General features: G+C 42.0%; 2 protein-coding genes across 3 annotated transcripts in view; one reads left to right on the plus strand and one right to left on the minus strand.

Annotated features, from left to right (window-relative positions):
• cutlet (chromosome transmission fidelity protein 18 homolog) overlaps positions 1-19,523 on the minus strand; it is a 53,811-nt gene that overhangs the window by 28,243 nt on the left and 6,045 nt on the right. For both annotated transcript variants that reach the window (XM_069057994.1, XM_069057995.1), the window contains exons 3-4: positions 18,288-18,564; positions 17,876-18,087 (exon numbers count right to left, since the gene is read on the minus strand). In XM_069057994.1, coding sequence (XP_068914095.1) covers positions 17,876-18,087; positions 18,288-18,564 — 489 coding nt within the window. The remainder of the gene's footprint in view (positions 1-17,875; positions 18,088-18,287; positions 18,565-19,523) is intronic.
• Positions 9,122-11,021, plus strand: LOC138138209 (uncharacterized). The gene is made up of 2 exons (XM_069058005.1): positions 9,122-9,237; positions 9,299-11,021. Exons 1-2 carry the CDS (start codon positions 9,192-9,194, stop codon positions 10,945-10,947), a joined length of 1,695 nt encoding a protein of 564 aa, XP_068914106.1. The 5' UTR covers positions 9,122-9,191; the 3' UTR covers positions 10,948-11,021.

A 19,523-nucleotide genomic window follows, 5' to 3' on the forward strand; every position in this document is an offset into this window, starting at 1 on the left:
CCACCGGCGGAGATAACCAAGGTAAAGACGATTCGGAGGAATTTGCTTCCATGTTACCTTAACCAGCTTAGCATCACCGAAGTTGTCACCGTACCGGAGTTGATTAAGTTGTGCAAAAAAGTGGAGGAGTTATCGGCTTTGCGGCAGAAACATCGCGCTGCACCCAAGTCATCTTGCGTGTTGGAGCCAGAGTTGGCATATGTTCGGGCGAGCGAACCCGCGAAAGCGAGTCCACGCGCCATCGTCGTGAAGGAACCCTCAGGCAATTCAGCCAGACGGAGTGAACCCGCGAGTTCGTCCTCCAGGTCGTTCAAGTGCTGGAATTGTCAACAGCCGAATCATTCGTTCATGAACTGTCGACTGAAAAGAAAGCAGTTTTGCTACCGTTGTGGGGAGCCAGACGTCACCTTGGCGACCTGCAAAAAGTGTAATCCGTCGGGAAACGCGCAGTAGGGACGCGGCAGACTTGCGGCCGTGCTACGTTCCTAAAACATCCCAAGGCCGATGTAAACGCATCGATCATCGCGAAACGTACGGACACCCAGTGGAACGCTTGGTTAGACGAAGTCAAAGAGTTTTGCAAGCCTTCTCGGGCAAATTCCGCTTCCATTTTCGTCAGCAAAACCAATGACAATAGGCCATTTATCAGACTGCGTCTAAACAATAAGGAAACTGAAGGACTCGTGGATTCCGGTTCGAATTGCACTATAGTTGGTGGAAAAGGAGCCGATTTAATTCATTTTCGCGCAGGTGGAAAAACTTTCCCATCTCGGCTAAAAACCATCAGAACTGCCGACGGAAAACAACATCCGGTAACCAAAGCTATCGAACTAGAAGCAGTGTTAGACTCGTCGAGACGGCGAATTCGTGTCTACTACGTGCCAGATCTTCAGCATAGCGTCATATTAGGGTGCGACTTTTGTAGATTATTCGGACTCAAGATAGATTTCGCGGGTCACAAAATTGAAGTTGCGTCGGATATCGTAAGAGTACCAGAATGTGACGCGGTGACGGAGTGTGGCGCGGATCGGCATGAGATCACCGAGATCATCCGGAAAAATTTAGATTTGTTGAGCAACGACGGAAAGTTAGGGAGGACACACAAAATGACAGTCACAATCGACACGGGAGAAGCATTGCCGATCAAACAACGTCCGTATTGGTGGTCTCCGTACATGCTTGCGGAAGTCAACAAAGAAATTGACCGCATGCTCGAGAACAATGTCATATCGCCTTCTGACAGTCCGTGGTCTTCTCCAATTTTGTTAGTAAAGAAATCTTCCGGTGAATACCGACTTTGCTTTGACGGTCGCAGGCTCAATGCCGTGACAAAACGTGACAGTTACCCATTACCGCGTGTCGACAGGATTCTCAGTATGTTGCGAGGAGCAAAGTACATCAGTTCGATCGATCTCAAGAACGCTTTTTGGCAAATCCCGTTAGATTCAGAGTCTAGACCGAAGACAGCTTTTGCGATTCCCGGCAGAGGTCTTTTTCATTTTAACGTATTACCGTTCGGACTGACAAACGCAGCCCAGAGGCAGCAGTGTCTCATGGACAGAATTTTCGGACCTGAACTAGAACCTCACGTCTTTGTTTACCTGGACGATCTAATCATTATCGCCCCGACATTCGAGAAACACGTACAAGTTTTGAGGGAGGTGATACGACGTCTTCGAGACGCGAAACTCACCGTGAATGCGAAAAAGTGTCAACTTTTCCGCTCAAGTTTGAAATATTTGGGTTTCATTGTCGATGAACATGGTCTAGGTACCGATCCAGACAAAGTAGCGGCCATGGTGAGCTATCCAGTCCCGAAGACTAGTACCGAAATCAAACGTTTCGTAGGCATGTGTTCTTGGTATAGGCGTTTCATCCCTCATTTTTCGACCCTCATGTCCCCGATAAACGCGCTACTTACCGGAAAGCGAAAGCGACAGAAAACGGAGTGGACTCCTGAAGCTCATCAGGAAGCTTTTCAGAAAATCAAGGATGCACTTGTTTCAGCACCCGTATTGTCAAGTCCTGATTTCTCGAAACCTTTCGTGATCCAAACTGACGCTTCAAACACCGGTCTAGGAGCAGTTTTAACGCAAGATTTAGACGGAGATGAGAGAGTGATCGCGTACGCCAGCCGTTCGCTAACAAAAGCCGAGCGAAATTATAGCGTTACGGAACGAGAATGTTTAGCCGTTTTGTTCGCGTTGGAAAAGTTCAGACCTTACGTTGAGGGCACCCATTTCACGATCGTGACGGACCATTATTCATTGCTCTGGTTAAACCGAATGAAGGACCCAGCAGGCAAGTTAGCGCGATGGAGTGTCAAGCTCAATCAATTTTCATTCGATTTGGTCCATCGTAAGGGCAAGCTCAATGTAGTACCGGACGCACTATCGAGACTACCTGCAGAAATTGCTGCGGTAGACATTGACAGCTTTCTCGGCGTGAACTTGAATGATTTGGACGAGTCGTACACGCGACTTCGCGACAACATAATCGCCAATCCTCAAAGAAATCCATCATGGAAAGTCGAGAACGGTTTCGTGTATCGATTCGTACCGAACAAAATTGTACTACCCGGCAACGTCCCGGAGTGGAAGCTTTTAGTACCGCGAAATCAAAGAACAAAAATTTTAGAATCATGTCATGATGCACCGACATCAGCTCATTTCGGGTACTACAAGACACTTTCAAGGTTATCCATCAATCACTTTTGGCCGAAAATGCGTCGTTCCGTCATTCGTTACGTTCGAAACTGCAAGGTTTGCAATGAGCAAAAAGCACCGAACACCGCTCGCGCAGGGCTTATGGGCAAAGAAAAAAAGGTTCAGTTTCCGTGGCAAATGATTTCCGTTGACTTGATTGGTCCATTACCGACGTCCACGAAAGGATATTCGTATCTCTTAGTGATCGTAGATTGGTTCACGAAGTACGTTGTACTATTTCCGTTACGAAAAGCTACGAGCTCAAAAGTTACAGAATGTATCGAGAACGGAATTTTTCTTGTGTATGGTGTACCGCAATTCATTTTGGTCGACAACGGCAAGCAGTTTGTCGGAAACGAATTTGTAAAGACTTGCGAGAACTACAAAGTTCAAAAGATCTGGTTCACAGCCAAGTATCACCCTCAGAGCAACCCTGTGGAGCGATACAACCGCACAGTTGGCACTGCCATACGAAGTTACGTCAAAGGCGCTCACAAAAAGTGGGATGCCGAGGTGGCAAAGATCGGGTACGCGATTCGCACAGCGGTCAACGAAGTAACCGGATTCAGTCCAGCATTTCTCAATTTTGGTAGGGTAGTACCCTGTACCGGTGAATTTTACGGCAAAGTAGCGGAAAATCCGGAAACCTTGACGACAGCTGATCGCGAAGATCACGCGAAAAATTTAGAACACCTCAAGACCATCTTGCAGGATGTAACCCAGCACCTTCACAAAGCGCACGAACGCAACGAACGCTCGTACAATCTTCGGAAGCGCGACGCTGAATTTTTTGTAGGCGACAAAGTTTGGAAACGCAACAAAGTACTTTCCAGCGCTGCGAAAGACTTTGCGCAAAAATTAGCGCCACGCTACGTGCTGTGCACGATAACGAGAAAACTATCGAAACTCGCGTACGCTCTCGAAGATGAGAACCGCGCAGATCTAGGTGTTTGGCACATGAAAGATTTGAAAGAATTCAGAGGATCTCTGGCAGAAGCCGAAGAACCGTAGCGAGCTTTGCATTTCACTTTTTCGTACCGTTCAATTTTTCGATTAATTCTTTTGTCCTCCTTTGGAATGTTGACGACAGTAAAATTTTACCGTGGAGTTTGTTCAGGAAAAGTTTATTTAAGAACCCCAAATTATGACATTTAACCGGACTTGACCTACATCATACCGCAGTACTCAAGTACTAATTGACATTGAGATTCAGTTTTCAATCGTTTGATACGCGCAGATATCGACAAGCCATTTTCGTGGCGAAACCAAAACTTTTCCAGTGATCAAATTTTGACGTTTTTTTTTGTGAAGACTTCATCTTCGTTTTTTTGTAAAAAGTAAAAGGCAACTGAGTTACCTTTTCCTTTTTCTTTTTGAGGAGGGGGGTAGTGTAGCGTTACGAAACGCCACAATGGCGATTGGCCGGAGTAGGAGGCCACGAGGTCCTACTTATGCTCGCGGGGCTAATAGATCGCAGTTCGAAGACCCGGAACTAGCAGTTAACGCACGGCATTTGGCAGCGCGACGCGCCCACCCTGCCTTCAAGTTTTTTACGTCGCTCATTCCGGAAGCGGAAAGTTTCAATTTAGAGTCATTTGTGCCAGCCACCACGGGGGGGCTGGAAGAACACATGTTACCCCCGCAAATGTCAGGCTGAGGTGGCCTCACGCCTCTAGGTTGGCGAGCTGCAACCTATCTTTCAGAACCCCACTTTCACTTTCTCTTTCTCTTCACTTTCTCTTCTTCTCTTCTCAGCGATAGGTGACCGTACGGCAATGTTGGGTCCCTTTTCCTCTTTAGTAACTTGCCGGAAAGTCATCTCCTTCTTTTCAACCCCATCTTTCTTCCTGTCCTTTTTTTTTGACCTGCGAGTTACGGCAATTAACATCAGGATAGACGTGCACGACTTACCGACACAATACCGTCCAAAATCTGAATTCTCCCGCTCGGTATAATTTCGAGGTAAACAAACCGACGCCATGACGGTCCACCTGTCATGACACGCGCACGTGTAGTACCACCGGAAATGCACATTTTTGATTGCGCAGTACCACGCAAGCGCAGCCCGCCTTATAGCACAACTGAATAAGGTCGAGAATCGCGCGCGTGACGATTTTCGCGATTTATGGGACTGCGGTACCGAGATTAAAAATGAGGAAGTCGGACACTTCGTCGAGAGCCGTCGAAGCGACGCCAGCGAAGCGCCTTTTAGAGTTCGTGGTCGAGTGACCCCTCGCACTATAGAGGTAATTATCGTTCAATTTTGAATTCATTTCACTAAGACCATGTATTAGGGGTGGTTCGATCCAGTTTAGAGTCAATCCCGTTTGGATGAATTGATCCAGTACCGTATCGCAACTTTAGAGTACCGAAAATTTTTGAGTAAAGGAGTGCCGGAAGGACTTCGATTTAGCGCCAAGAACCCCCTTTTTCGCTGAAAGGTAATTACCGAATCTTCCGATTTTCACAACACTAACGACAATTCGTTAGGGGTCGTTCGCAGGGCGATTCGTAGCCAGATCGTTCGCAGGGCGATTCGTAGCCAGATCGTTCGCAGGGCGATTCGTAGCCAGATCGTTCGCAGGGCGATTCGTAGCCAGATCGTTCGCAGGGCGATTCGTAGCCAGATCGTTCGCAGAGGCGACCATTTTGGAGAACATCGTTCGCAGAGGCGATCGTTTATTTTGAGCACCGTATCGCCAAGGTCACACCGCAAGTCAAAAGGACGCTATTCGAGGAGACAACAGACCCGTCATAAAGCTAAGTCGCCATATTTTTTTACCGCGGCATTGCAAAATTTAGGAACGCCTCGAATTTCTCGCTTCTCGCTTTCATAATTTTTGTATGTTCACTAAATTTTTTGAAACTTTGCAAATGTTTAGAATTTTTTTGTAAGAACCTTTTCATTCAATCTCCAGTGTCAACTTAAAGAAATTTCAGTCAAATTTAACGTTTCGGAACTTCACCGATTTAAACTTTCCTATCAGGATCAATTTTAATTTTTTGTCAAGGTGACACCCCAATCTTGACCTTGGGTTTCATTAAGTTTACATTTAATAATTAGCTCGATCAGAAGGAAGTCTAAGTTCGGGAGGTTCCTCATCAGGAATCAAAACATCTTTTATTTCGTCGAAGAATATCATGTTTAGTTTAAGATTCGGTCACATGTGAAAGAAAAGCTTTTCTGGTTGCGACCAAAGTAGATATTAAGGCCACCAAAAAGTACTGGTTCCGCATCTTTCAATTTTCATCTAGTAGTTACAAGCGAACCATTATCGCATTCGTGTGAACCAGTACCGAACCACCAAATACTGTTCTGTGGATAATTTTGCAGTAACCGAATAAACCAAAATTTGTTTAACGATCAGAAAGCGTTTGCTTTTACTTACCTTCGACGAGTAAGATCTGAGCACTTGTCCCGGCAGCTGGACAAGCAACAACCAGCTCAAGACAATAGCTGCCTGGCGCCCATTTTTTAAAAATCCGAACCCACGCCCTCTGCCCCGAAAAACCCCCTGGGAGCCCGGAGCTGTCACTGGCCAACTTTTGGTCACAGTTTGTAGCAAGAAAATTACACGAGGGCGCCAGCCCGAGGGTAATTTTGAGCGACAAACACGAGTGTTGGATTGCAAGAAAAAATTTCTGGCGATATATATCTGTCCCGAGGTATATTCGGAAGAGAATCGCCCGAAAAAACTTTTCCCTAGGTAAATTATATCGGAAATTTTCCCTAGGGAAAATTTCCGCTTAATTAAATTGTGATTGGTTGCTATTCAAATAATTCGGAGTTGTGATTTGTCAATATAAATCATGTGACATTTGAGGGCGATTCTCTAAAAAATTGATCCATAATGTCAGACGTTGTTTTGAAACAAAACTATTTATTTAGATAAATGTTTATTACCACAAAGGGTTTAAAGCTACCACAATTTATCATCATATTAGTCACCTATTTCAACGTAGTTAAGATTCCTATTAATACTTCTACGACGAAGCAGGCCCTTGGAGTTTTAGAAACATTTTTGTTTTTCTTATTTTTCATCTTTTGAGTCAGCACAGATTACAAATCGTTGTCATAAATATGCCAAATCTTCAAATCATTTATAATTTGCAAATGAACAATCATGTGTTCGATGAAAACGATGAAAAAGATAACGCTGAAACTGTCGAAAAAAATGTTTGCCGCCTTGGTCCTTCCTCGGAAGATGAAGATCACAATAGTGATAGTAACGTTGAAGATATTAGTAAGATATTAGTGACACCCGACCATCACGAATAACAAAAAAGGAAGAATTAATAGAATTACTTTATTGTTTGTATAGGCATAAGTTTTAAAAAGAGAAAAACCAATACATATACCTAACCCTTTAATACATTTTACTGTCAATAAATAAATCGGCTAAAAATGACAATTTAAAAAAATGAGTGTTTCTAAAATCAATAATCGTTTGTTCCCGTTAAAAAATTCAAGTTCATAAATATTACATAAATATTTGAGAGAAAAGCAATAAAATAAGTAATCCAAAAATAATATATTATATTATGAGGAGCAAAAATGAAGTTTTATGTGCTGAGGCAGATAAAACCAGCCAAAGCACATAAAACCATTTTTGCTCCGCACAACATATATGTACTATTTTTTCTTCAAACGTTCAAAACAAATTATTTAAGAAATGTTAAGACAGGGTAGAGTGATAAATTAATGTAGCTCGTTTTGGAAAGCGTTACTATGACTATCACTAGTATAAACAACGCTGTGAGCAAAATCCGAAATTCCTTTTTATAATTATCCGTCTATCAACGCGTTTTAATTTGGGTAGATTTTGTAAGTACGTTTTACAATTAGGTACAAGTTTCTTGATTAAACCTTATTTATTCACTTTACCTTTCAATATGTCACATTCAGAAACGAATTTTTGAGTTAAGAATTTCAAATAATTTTAGTTCACTTTATCTGCCGCTCGTCAGGGAAGATAATAACTTTACAGCCGCTGGTCAGCATTATTAATGCAGCAGTATGTCATGTTTGAAGAAAAACGATATTTCTTCACAAAAAATAAATTTTATACAAAACCACCTTTTAAAATTCAAAAAGTATGAACTACAAGCATAAAAAATTACTGGTGAAATACAACAATAACAGTACAATTGCAATTAGCAACTCTTAAAACTATTAACGACTCAGACATCCTGTTATTAATATAATAACAACCGTGCAATTCCTACTTTATTTAGACAATCAAAATTTCTCCTATTTAGATAACTGCTATTACACTTTCTTTTGAACTAATCTTATGAGCTGATAAAAAGCTTAAAATTGTACAATAAAAAAAACCTACAGAGTAGAATTCTGAGGATACATGATAAGAAACAGATTTACCTAGTTACTGAAAAAGCTATTTCAAGAGCAAAAAAGCATTAAAATCAAAGGACAAAAATTCGATTAAATTAATTTCCATTGCTATTTCGGTTACGATATAGCAAAATATAAAAACAAAACTGCGGATCTTCCACAGAATGTTTTAATTTACTGATTTAGCAAAAATTTTACTACGGCAATCTTGATAGAAAAAAGTTAGTTTTCAATTTTTACCTGAATCTTCAATTGCAACAAAAGGAAGATCAATCATTATATGTATAAGTTGTTTCTCATTCAACTGTCTGCAAGTTTGCATTGAAAACAACACTGAAGTTGTTTCGCGATCTTGACTTCAGAAACGTCAACTTCTCGATTCGTGTTTTGAAGTTGACTGTTTTTTTAGTACTTATCAAACAGTCGTAGAAAAAAATTCTGTATGGAACTCATGGAACTATCAAAACTTCCAATTCGGGATGAAAAATACTGCTCTGTGCATTTATTTGTTGCATAAATTATAATTTTATACATACATGTTTTTTATTATATTGTTTTATCTAAGTAAAATTTATTCACTAAAAATATTAAATTTATTATACAAATATTCTTAATATGGTCACAATCCCTTAAGCTCACCTGCTTTAACAGCAGACAAAAATTCTGAATTAAAATCTTCATCCAACAATAACCAAGATTAACTCGTCCAAAAACACAAAAATCAAAACAAGGAAATTTTGAAATTCAACAAGAAAAATTATACTTCACTAAATCTTCATTTAACTATCATAAGTACAGTGACTGTTAAATTGTGTTCAAATTTTGTTGATTACTTGACAATCATCATAAGTTCAATTTTAATTATGTGGCAAAATAAAAAAGTCGTAAATAGTTCCGTTTTTATGGATGCATCGGCACTTGGGTTACTGATATTATTGTATAGGAATAAACAAACCGAAATGTGTTTTATTATTATTAGATCAATTAACTGTCGTCTCCAGTCTTACTTTTTATCGAATTATCGGTAATTAAAAAAATATTATTTTATTAGCGGTTAATATAAAATTTGATATATAAATCAGGTTCTGAACCAAAGAAGGCATCAGTTCAAGTGTTGACATCGCCTACCCAAGATGAAGTCAATAGTGCTGTTGTGTGCCGCTCTGGCACTAATCCCAGGTAAGAAAAATATATTTTTAATGATTTTTTTTTCAATATTTCACGATTATAAAATCAACAGGATTGCAATCACGATCTGTGGTTGTCCTTCCTGCCCAAATTCCCATCCAACCAGGAACCAGGCCAGTTCCAATTCCGGAAATTGAAACTCCAGGAATTGAAGTCGATCCAATCCCGATTCAACCAGGAGTCAAACCGGTGCCAATTCCAGAGATCGAAACTCCAGGAATTGAAGTCGATCCAATCCCAATTCAACCAGGAGTCAAACCGGTACCACTTCCAGAAATCGAAACCCCCGGAATTGAAGTTGACCCAGTCCCAATTCAACCCGGAGTGAAACCGGTCCCACTTCCAGAAATTGAAACTCCCGGAATCGAAGTTGATCCAATTCCAATCCAACCAGGAGTAAAGCCTGTACCAATCCCCGGAATCGAAACCCCCGGGATCGAAGTTGATCCAATTCCAATCCAACCAGGAGTAAAACCCGTACCAATCCCCGGAATCGAAACCCCCGGAATCGAAGTTGATCCAATTCCAATCCAACCAGGAGTAAAGCCTGTACCAATTCCCGGAATCGAAACCCCCGGAATCGAAGTTGATCCAATTCCAATCCAACCAGGAGTAAAACCTGTACCAATTCCCGGAATCGAAACCCCCGGAATCGAAGTTGATCCAATTCCAATCCAACCAGGAGTAAAACCAGTACCAATCCCCGGAATCGAAACCCCCGGAATTGAAGTCGACCCTGTCCCAATTCAACCAGGAGTCAAACCCGTCCCACTTCCAGAAATCGAAACCCCCGGAATCGAAGTTGACCCAATTCCAATCCAACCAGGAGTAAAACCCGTACCAATCCCCGGAATCGAAACCCCCGGAATCGAAGTTGATCCAATTCCAATCCAACCAGGAGTAAAGCCTGTACCAATTCCCGGAATCGAAACCCCCGGAATCGAAGTTGATCCAATTCCAATCCAACCAGGAGTAAAACCTGTACCAATTCCCGGAATCGAAACCCCCGGAATCGAAGTTGATCCAATTCCAATCCAACCAGGAGTAAAGCCTGTACCAATTCCCGGAATCGAAACCCCCGGAATCGAAGTTGATCCAATTCCAATCCAACCAGGAGTAAAACCTGTACCAATCCCCGGAATCGAAACCCCCGGAATTGAAGTCGACCCTGTCCCAATCCAACCAGGAGTCAAACCCGTCCCACTTCCAGAAATCGAAACCCCCGGAATCGAAGTTGACCCAATTCCAATCCAACCTGGAGTCAAACCCGTACCAATCCCCGGAATTGAAACCCCCGGAATTGAAGTTGACCCTATTCCAATTCAACCAGGAGTAAAACCTTTGCCACTACCAGTGCCAGCCCCAGAAACTCCCGAAATCGAAGTTGATCCAGTACCAATCCAACCAGGTGTGAAACCTGTGCCACTTCCAGAACTGGAAACCCCCGAAATTGAAGTTGATCCAATTCCAATTCAACCTGGAGTCAAACCCGTCCCAATCCCCGGACTCGAAACACCCGAAATAGAAGTCGATCCAGTACCAATCCAACCAGGAGTGAAACCTGTGCCACTTCCAGAACTGGAAACCCCCGAAATTGAAGTTGATCCAATCCCAATTCAACCTGGAGTCAAACCCGTCCCAATTCCAGAAAACGAATGTGCGTACTTGGCTGACCTCATTGGAAAATTGATCATCTTCTAAGAAGAAAATTTGATAATGATGTATGAATTGTAAAATAATAGTGTAGTAGTGTAGAAATAGACAATTGCATTCAACTTTTGCCTTTTTTTTTTATTTCGGTAAGATAAGTAATAACAAAGATAACGGTATGAATAAAAAAAAATTAGCAAAATAATTCCAAACAAAAAACAAAGAAAGGTTCTGTTAAGACACTAAAATAATAACAATAAAAAAATGTGATCACAACATAATAAAAAACAACCTTTCAGACAAGATGTTCCAATAATTAACAGGGAGAAAAAAATCTAAGAAGTATACCAAATAAACGAAAAGAAAATAAATGAATACAAATAAGAAGCGGGACCAGAACTCTGACTGAATATTAAAATAGAAACTAGAAAATAAAATGTTAATATCAGCCAACCGAACAATATCACTGTGCTTATGAAAACCTCCATTCTAGGAAAAAATTTAGAAAAATATAAAACGAGTCAAAAAAAACTTTTAATTAATACGTTTATATAATTCGAATTCAAAACATAAAAACAAGTGAAAATGTTTCCGATGAGAATGAGAAAACAAAAATATTATGTAATAGAAAAACAAAACAATATCAAGAGCATAATTCAAAAACAAAAACAATCCATTCACTAAATTAGCTCTATTTCCATTTTATCGGCCCACCCGCATCAGATCTTAATCTAAAATCCTTTACGACAAGTCCACATCCTTGATAGGACTTAATCGATTTAATCCCGTCGAAATGAGCGCCATTAAATTTTTATTTCGCTCGTAAACATCGTTCGAACACGCCGATCACCATAACGAGAATATTCATTAAGAAATCCCGCGTCCCTCCCCTTCTTCCTACCACCCCTGGCCAATTTTCCCTGGTCCGGGGCGTAAATGCGGCCTTTAAGGGTGCCAGAAGTGTTTTAAATTGTTCCAGTGTATAAAATAATCCTGCCGGAAGTCCAAAAACGGCAGTATTTTACGATACGAAAGATCACGGCAGTTACCACCCCATTTAACTAATACGTTCGGCGATAGAGGTCGCCGACAGTCGGGGTGCGGGTACGACCTTAAACCACCCCACCATAGGGGCGAATCTCGCCCGACGCAATTTGAATTTTATTCGCCGGCATAAAACGGGACGGGCGTCTAAACGCGTTTTGACACTTTTCCACAATGTATAAACGAATATAAATCTCGGGGTAGACGGACGCACCGGAAAAATCGGAAAATGGAAGCGCGCCCGCCGAGGACAGAAAGAGAGCGATAATCCTCGCGTAATGAAGTAATTAAACCGCTGTTTCCGGCGAAAAATCGTCGGTATTCCTCATGATGGAATTGTCAGGGGGATTTGAGAGATTAGCGGCGATAACAATCGGTTTTCCTAATCGATAAGGTTTACGGCTTAATGGCATCGTTTGGATTTGTGCTAATTTACTGTGTTGCAATATGGCATCGACTTCCAAAAATTCCTACACAAATAATCTGCGATGCAACAATAAAACAAAAACAATAAAAGCAAATGCGTCAGCAACAAATAATTTTTTCCATGATCATTGAATTTCAGTGGTCTTTGTTGCGCTCACTGAAAATAGTGAGCAAAGATGGCAATTGAATCACTAGTGAGGAAATAATATTTTCTCACTAGTGAGCAAAGTGAATGTTATACGGAAGGTTTTTTAATCTGTTTTTAAAATACTTTCTGAATATTAATAACTAAAGCTTGTCTTATTTTTGACCTATTTTTAAATATTATTTAGATTCAATCACGCAACACCTAACAACATAACCTGTTTGGAATTTTGTTGATCCACGTTTTGTTGTGAAATAGCAATTTTCAATACAAGTGAGCAAAGTGGTGCATTTAATCACGAGTATGGAAGTTGGGCGTCTGAGCCGAAGGCGAGGCCCCCACCGTACGAGACACAGACAAGCAAGAAAGAAGGGAGAGAATCAAAGAATCCAGGAAGTATGAGAGAAAATTTCTAGTTTCTTATTAGAACGCAGAATGGTCAGTTAATCTAGCCAAATAAAGATTTAGTCTGTTGTTGTGTTGCAATCTTCATCCATTCCAAATATTATTCCCACTTTGTTTTTCAGATGTCTTTATCTTAATAAACAATCTGAATCCGGCATCTGATTCGCCTCCGCGTCGTCTCCTCCGGCGCCCCTCCCCGCCAACCGTCCATTTTTGAAACAAACACGCAATTAGCAGTAGCGGGGATGCCCTCCGCCGTCAACAATAAGCTCGGAACAAAGCTAAGAACATCCTAAAGATGTTAGAGAAACGGAAGTCAGGCCGTAATGGAGCAGGAGGAGCGGCGTGTGCGCCAGGATAAGCGGCAGATTCCATTTAGCCGTCCGAAACTCTTTTATTTAGGTCGTTAAACAGATACTTGATCCAGTCTAGCTATCCTCTTGTATATCTCCTTTCATCCGTTCGCTGCCTCGACCGCAATCCTTAATGGGAGCACCCCTAAATCCCTATATTGTTTAACGTTATTTAGAGTCGCAGGATAAATCACCGCCGTTCGGATTCGGATGCTGGAAGGACTCTGGCCGGAAGGTTTTCCGAATGTGTGAACAGTATTTATTTCTGAACGATAACGATTTGGTCACGAATTGTCAACTCGATTTCTGCATCACGATTCTCTCAACAATCTCTCCATCAAATACCCAAAAAGAGACTGAAGAAAATATTTAGATATTCAACAACAAGTTCTTGGATTCAAATGTTCCATTCTTCAGCCATAAAAATGTCTTTGTCCCCTGACTCTCATAAAAGCGATGCAACAGTGCATGAAGAGTTCTTTTCAAATTATCAACAATTCAGAAGAATCTTCTGGAGCCCCCAAACCTGTCGGCCTTTCCTCCAACGCCCAAATCCCTTTTCAAGAGTCCACCCCGGAATGGGAGGAAAATGATTCAGTTCGCAGGTTATAACATTACTTAACGGCGGTCGGGCTAACCGGAAGCTCCGATGTCGGCCCGGAGAGAGATGGCCGTTTCCTTCCGGTGGCCATTCGGGCACTTGATGCCATGGGCGGGACCGGCACTCTCTCAGGTTAACTCTCTTTTAATCGACCGAAAGCGCAAGAAAAAACCCAGAGACACGACGGGTCAGTAAAAGAGGCGACAGCAGCACCGGCAAAAAAAGAAAAACGAGAGAGGTAGGGGGCGCAAATCCGCAACGTTTCACTTATTACCATGAATTAATAATGGGCGCGTTCTGAATTTATGGGTGGCATTGTTCAACGCTGTGTCATCGGCTAATGATGATATAACAGCGCAATTACATTCGCACAATGATAAACTGTTTGGAAATGGTTAGCTCATTAGGCGGAGTGTGTGCGTGTGTTTGTGTTTATAAGCGATGGGGTGAGATGAGGGTAACGTGCACCCCGACGGAGGAGTGTGTGCGAGCAGAGGCGCGGGATTCGCAAGATCAGGAAGGGTACATGGACCGTAAAAAAATCGTAAAAGTGTCTCATGTTTCACCCCGAGAATTACCATTTCTAGCAAAATTTTAAAAAAATCAAGTCTAGTGATTGCTAAAACAAAGTCCTGATTGATGTGTTTTCTTTTTTAAAACTTACCTTACTTACTTAGTGCTAGGAGTGGAAGTGTCCACAGGCGGCTACACCAAGTAAAGTCATTTGAAGCATTTGCCACCAAATATTTAATAATTAAATTATCCCCATTAAAAAAAGGCCTCTAAAAAAGCGAAATAAACAAATTATTGCGGTTTCCTTGTTTTAAAGCATATTTCCTGTAGGTTACTTCGCATTGGCGTACATTTTATAAAACATGATATACAGGGTGTATTTTTAAAATGTACCGAAATTTTACCCACGGGGTTGAAGGACAACGTAGAAAACTATAAGCAATTTAAAAAATTGTAGCTCAAAAAATAAATGTCATTTTATTTTTTGACATAGAATTTTTTAGATATTTTTTCCGAGTTCTACATGAAGCCAGTAGCTCGTGGTTAAAATTTGTGTGCGCATTTCAAAAACACCCTGTATATTCAGAGTAAACGGTATTTTTGGGTTTCCCTCAGTTGCGGACCTCGACTTCGTCTCGGTCTTCAATCTCTGGGCTTAGCACAAAAAGACTCACTTCTACTCTTAATGATATAAAAAAATAGTTAAACCATGACAGTCATGGCTTACTCGATTTTTTCGATCGATTCGTTATATTTAATTCTGAAACATTACTCCATAATCCACTGGAACATCCTTGATATTTATAACAACGATGACAAATATGCTAATTAAAATGCGATTTATACTTGCTCTAGAAATGTCACACTCTGATTCTAATTCCCTAATGGAAACATCCTTCAACAACTGAACACAATATTTGATTCATTTGCTTTGTAATTCGCCACAAAATTATCTCTCCGCATTTCATGTGGATTGGTTCTCATTTTTCAAATTGTTAATCATTTTCGCGTGCATTACTCGACATGAAATGGAGAGCTTTTAAATGGGCGAATAATCCCGTGATGGAATTATTTGTTCATTTCATTGAATCTATACAGAACGTACTTTTTTTCGCGTCTTTTGCGTTCACCAATTCGGAAAAAACATTTATATCTTTCTCGCACAGCTTACTTTTCGGCCATCTTGTTTCAAAAATGAAAACACGAACTGCCAGTGAACTAGTTTTATTTTAAAAGGAAATAAATTCAATAATAAAAAAACACAAAAAATTATTATTAATACTGTATTGCCATTAACATCATCCGGAAGCCACCCGGAGCTAACCCAGACCCACCCGGAGCCGACTCGGAGCACCCGGACCCGACCCGGAGCCCACCTGGAGCCGACCCGGAAATCACCCGGATACCACCCGGAGCCGACCCGGAAGCCACCCTGAGTCCACCCGTAGCCGACATCCGGAGCCGGCCCTGAGCCCACCCGGAACCCAGCCGGAACTCTCCCGGAGCCGACCAAGAGTCCAACAGGAACCGACCCGGAGCACCCGGAGCCCACCCAGAGCCTACCTCTGGAGCCGACCCGGAGTCCACCCGAAGCCGACCCGGAGTCCACCCGGAGCCGACCCGGAAGCCACCATTGTAGGTATTGACTTCCAGGAAAATTATGACAAATTAGAGAATTATGTAGTAAAAAATAAAAACTGAAATATGTAGGTACTTCACCGGAAGACAATTTTACATTTTCAAAAAAAATGTTTTAAAGAAAAGGTTTATTACATTGGGAAAGTCATCTGATATCTTTTTTTTTTATTACACATCAATTTTCTTCCTTTTTTTTTGCTTTGTATTTCTATTTCATCTATTCTTATACACTCGTTTTCGCCTAATTTTTGCTCTAGCTTTTGCTCTTCTTTTCTTGTTCCCATTGTTTATAATTGGACAACAATAATTAACCTTTTAATAATCGCATTTACTGAACTTTTTATGTGCACGTGTGATAATCGCCCGATCATTTTCCGAACTTTCCGCACAATCTCACATTACTTTTATTTATCTTTCCGATTCGGGCCTTCCGAAACCAAAACACCCATTTTTCATTCTCCCTTTTTTGAACAGGAAGCAAAGTACAAAACACGCCATTTCGACAGGAAACCTGTCGCCCCACGCCACTGTCCCCTCGCACCGAAATCACGTTCGAAATCCCGCCGTTTTCCTGGTTGCAAATCGTGCCGACGCTTTGTTTGACAATCACAATGGGATCATTGGATCAACATATGGGCGAGGAGAACCAACCGTGAGCCCTGTGTACATACACTCGACGTACGAGTACATCGTTCCATTGGGCAAACCACTCGACAAACAAACGATGTTTAATCTTTATTGTGTTACGCTCTTCACGCCGTGTTTGCGTATTACGATTTGATACTGTTTATTAAACGCACAAACAACCGGTCAACCCTCAGGGCTCCTCGCGTGGACCTGTTCTCTTCACGCTATTGCGTCACAAGCGATACAGATCTATGACAAAAAAAATGAAAACCAGAGATGCATTCAGAACTTCTATTTTAACAATTCAGTTTTCCTGTTTGTACAAAAAAGACGTCATTTGACAGACGCGGAGACACGTGACCACACTTTGCTCCTTAAAAAATCATTCATTTTCGAAAAATTTCAACAACATTTTATTTGACGATCAAAAAAGCTGTCAGTCTACCAAGTGCGGGAGATTACAAATGGCCCGTAGTTTTCTGCAGGGCTACCAATGGTGTACTGAACAACTTGAAACAATTAACATGGAGGGTTTAGTATTTTTCAGTGCGTTATGTTTGAGAACTAGAATTTAGAAATGTCAAATTTATCAGAAAATGGAGTTGAATTATTTTTGTTGATATTTAAGTCGGTAAGGGGCGATTTCCTGACAAAATCAAAATTCGAATGTGAAATATGTGGATGTGGCACGTGCGGGGATAAATATGCAAGACGAACCCGCCCTGACCACCAAGTAGATCGCAGCCTTCCGGTCTGGCGAGCGGCGATCGCGAACCCCCGACTATGATAAATGGTCCGGAGCCCCGAGTCCGCTGCTGGAACGCAAAAATTGGTAGGGAGGCCATCTCGGGTCCACGTTTTTGTCTGGCGGCGCTGGCATAATGGCCGTGCCATTTAAATATGAAAAGAATATGAAAGGAGCCACTCGCCCCCGATATGGTCTTAATTATGCCGGTAATGGACCGCAATCCGCCACACTTAATGGAAATAATGGGAGATCCGGAGAGATGATCATAACAGATTTACCCCGTCAGATAGATTTATAACGTTTTTATTTTTTCGCGTCTGGACGGCTTCGAAGGGGGACGGGCCAGCTCCTTACGAGTTATCTCATTTCCGCCCCCGGACCGCTCGCTACTTTCCGAGAGCTATCCAAAAAATCCATTAGGCACGGAAGCAATTTCGCAGGAGTTAACACATCAACGCAGACGGGAATTGACCACTTACCGGCGTCTCCGCGCGTCTCACGGACCTGGCCTTCAGGGTCTGGAGGTGGTTGGGCAGGGGGGACGCCTGGGCGGCGGCGCTCGCCTTCTGGTGGAGGGAGCTCTCGACGCGGTGCATCTTCACCGTCTCGATCTCCTTGGCGATCAGCTGCTTGTTCGAGTAAGATAACATCTTCTTCGGGCCGAACGACACGATCTCGTCCACGTTGGGATCTGGAAAAAAATTAAACCCATCTACCAATGAATTAACACCCTATTTTGTTTAAAACAGTTACTTGAATCAAAACAATACTGAAAAAAACTAAGATATGGATTCTCTCATGAGCTGTGACCTTGAAAATATTTGCGCGAAGGCGGAGCGATAAACCAACTCAAGATTTTCCTTGGATGGCAAAAGTGAGCCAAATACCCACCCAACTTATAAACGTAGCTACCATCCGCAGTCCTCTCTTGGACATAGTTAAGATTATAGTCCACCATCACGTTGACCACGTGATCGAGACTCTTCCTCTCCTCGTCGGTGTAGAGGTGCAAGCTGATGGGGCGAAAGGACGGCATTATGATGAAGGACAACAGAGGTAGAATGTCCAGGACTAGGGAGATCGGCTGGACGTAGGAACGTATCGAAGGGCGGATGCCCTTCATCAACTCGCCGATGATCGCCTTCTGTCTCTTCTGCTTCGTCCTGGCCTGAAAAGATTCGATTTCTGAATAAAAGAGGAGGTCTTGACACCCCGTCAGAGGCGCAGCGTCACTCTCCGACGCACAATTTTCCAAGTAGCGACGTTAATTACCGGACAAGTATCGGATGATATCTTTTTAAATGTAACGAGTTTGCTCGGCCCGATGCATTATTCAGGATCTCATTAAACGGGGGCCAGGGCCGGCTCGAGAAAAAAAAGACACCGAAAGCTCAGACGGATCGCGGACTGAACGCTACCTTCAACAGCGACCTTATAAAAAAGTAAATCTTTCCTAAATATTATCATTTAGAGGCTAAGTAGTGATTACAACATGATTATTTTAATTTGTCCACTATTTTGGACATGATTTGTTGGTAAAATCCATCGATGACCGGTGAAATTTTGTCCGAAGCGGACCGCGGACTGAACCGGGTCTGGATGACCCTCTTGTCTGAATTCGAGGTGCCGGTCCTGTGTCCCCATTCCAAATTGCTTAAATCAAAAGAAAATCTCGCAGTTTTCGTGCGCGCACTTTTTAATACGTTTTCATTTCTTTAAAAGGGTTTCTCAACAACCGGAGCGTAATTACGCCACACAATAAGTACTCATTAATTATTCGGAAGGCGGTGCTTTGTTCCCACGCGTCCTCTTTCCCCGAATGGAATTTGAAATTACGGCCGAGAACACATAAATTCGGACCGACTGTCAAAAACTTTAAACTCTTCATCTTGCAACAGTCGCGCAACTGTCCGACGAGTAATTTATTTAAGACGTTTTTAGGGGGTGAGATAATGGATTGTTCGGCTTTTCTTTAATTGAACGAAGTCACCGGAAAGGGAAAAAATTTCGAAAACAACTACAATCAGAGATAATGTACGAGGAAGGTGGTTCGACGCGGAAAAGTGACACAGTGGTTGTAACACATTTTCTTAATATAACGTACAAACAATCTTAAATAAATGTTCC

This window comes from Tenebrio molitor, chromosome 9 (assembly GCF_963966145.1).
Source record: "Tenebrio molitor chromosome 9, icTenMoli1.1, whole genome shotgun sequence".
Classification (NCBI taxonomy): Eukaryota; Metazoa; Arthropoda; class Insecta; order Coleoptera; family Tenebrionidae; genus Tenebrio; species Tenebrio molitor.

Coding starts and splice junctions, on each gene's coding strand:
- LOC138138209 (XM_069058005.1), top strand. CDS start 9,192: ATGAAGTCAATAGTGCTGTTGTGTGCCGCTCTGGCACTAATCCCAG. Junction 9,238..9,298: donor CGCTCTGGCACTAATCCCAG/GTAAGAAAAATA, acceptor TAAAATCAACAG/GATTGCAATCACGATCTGTG.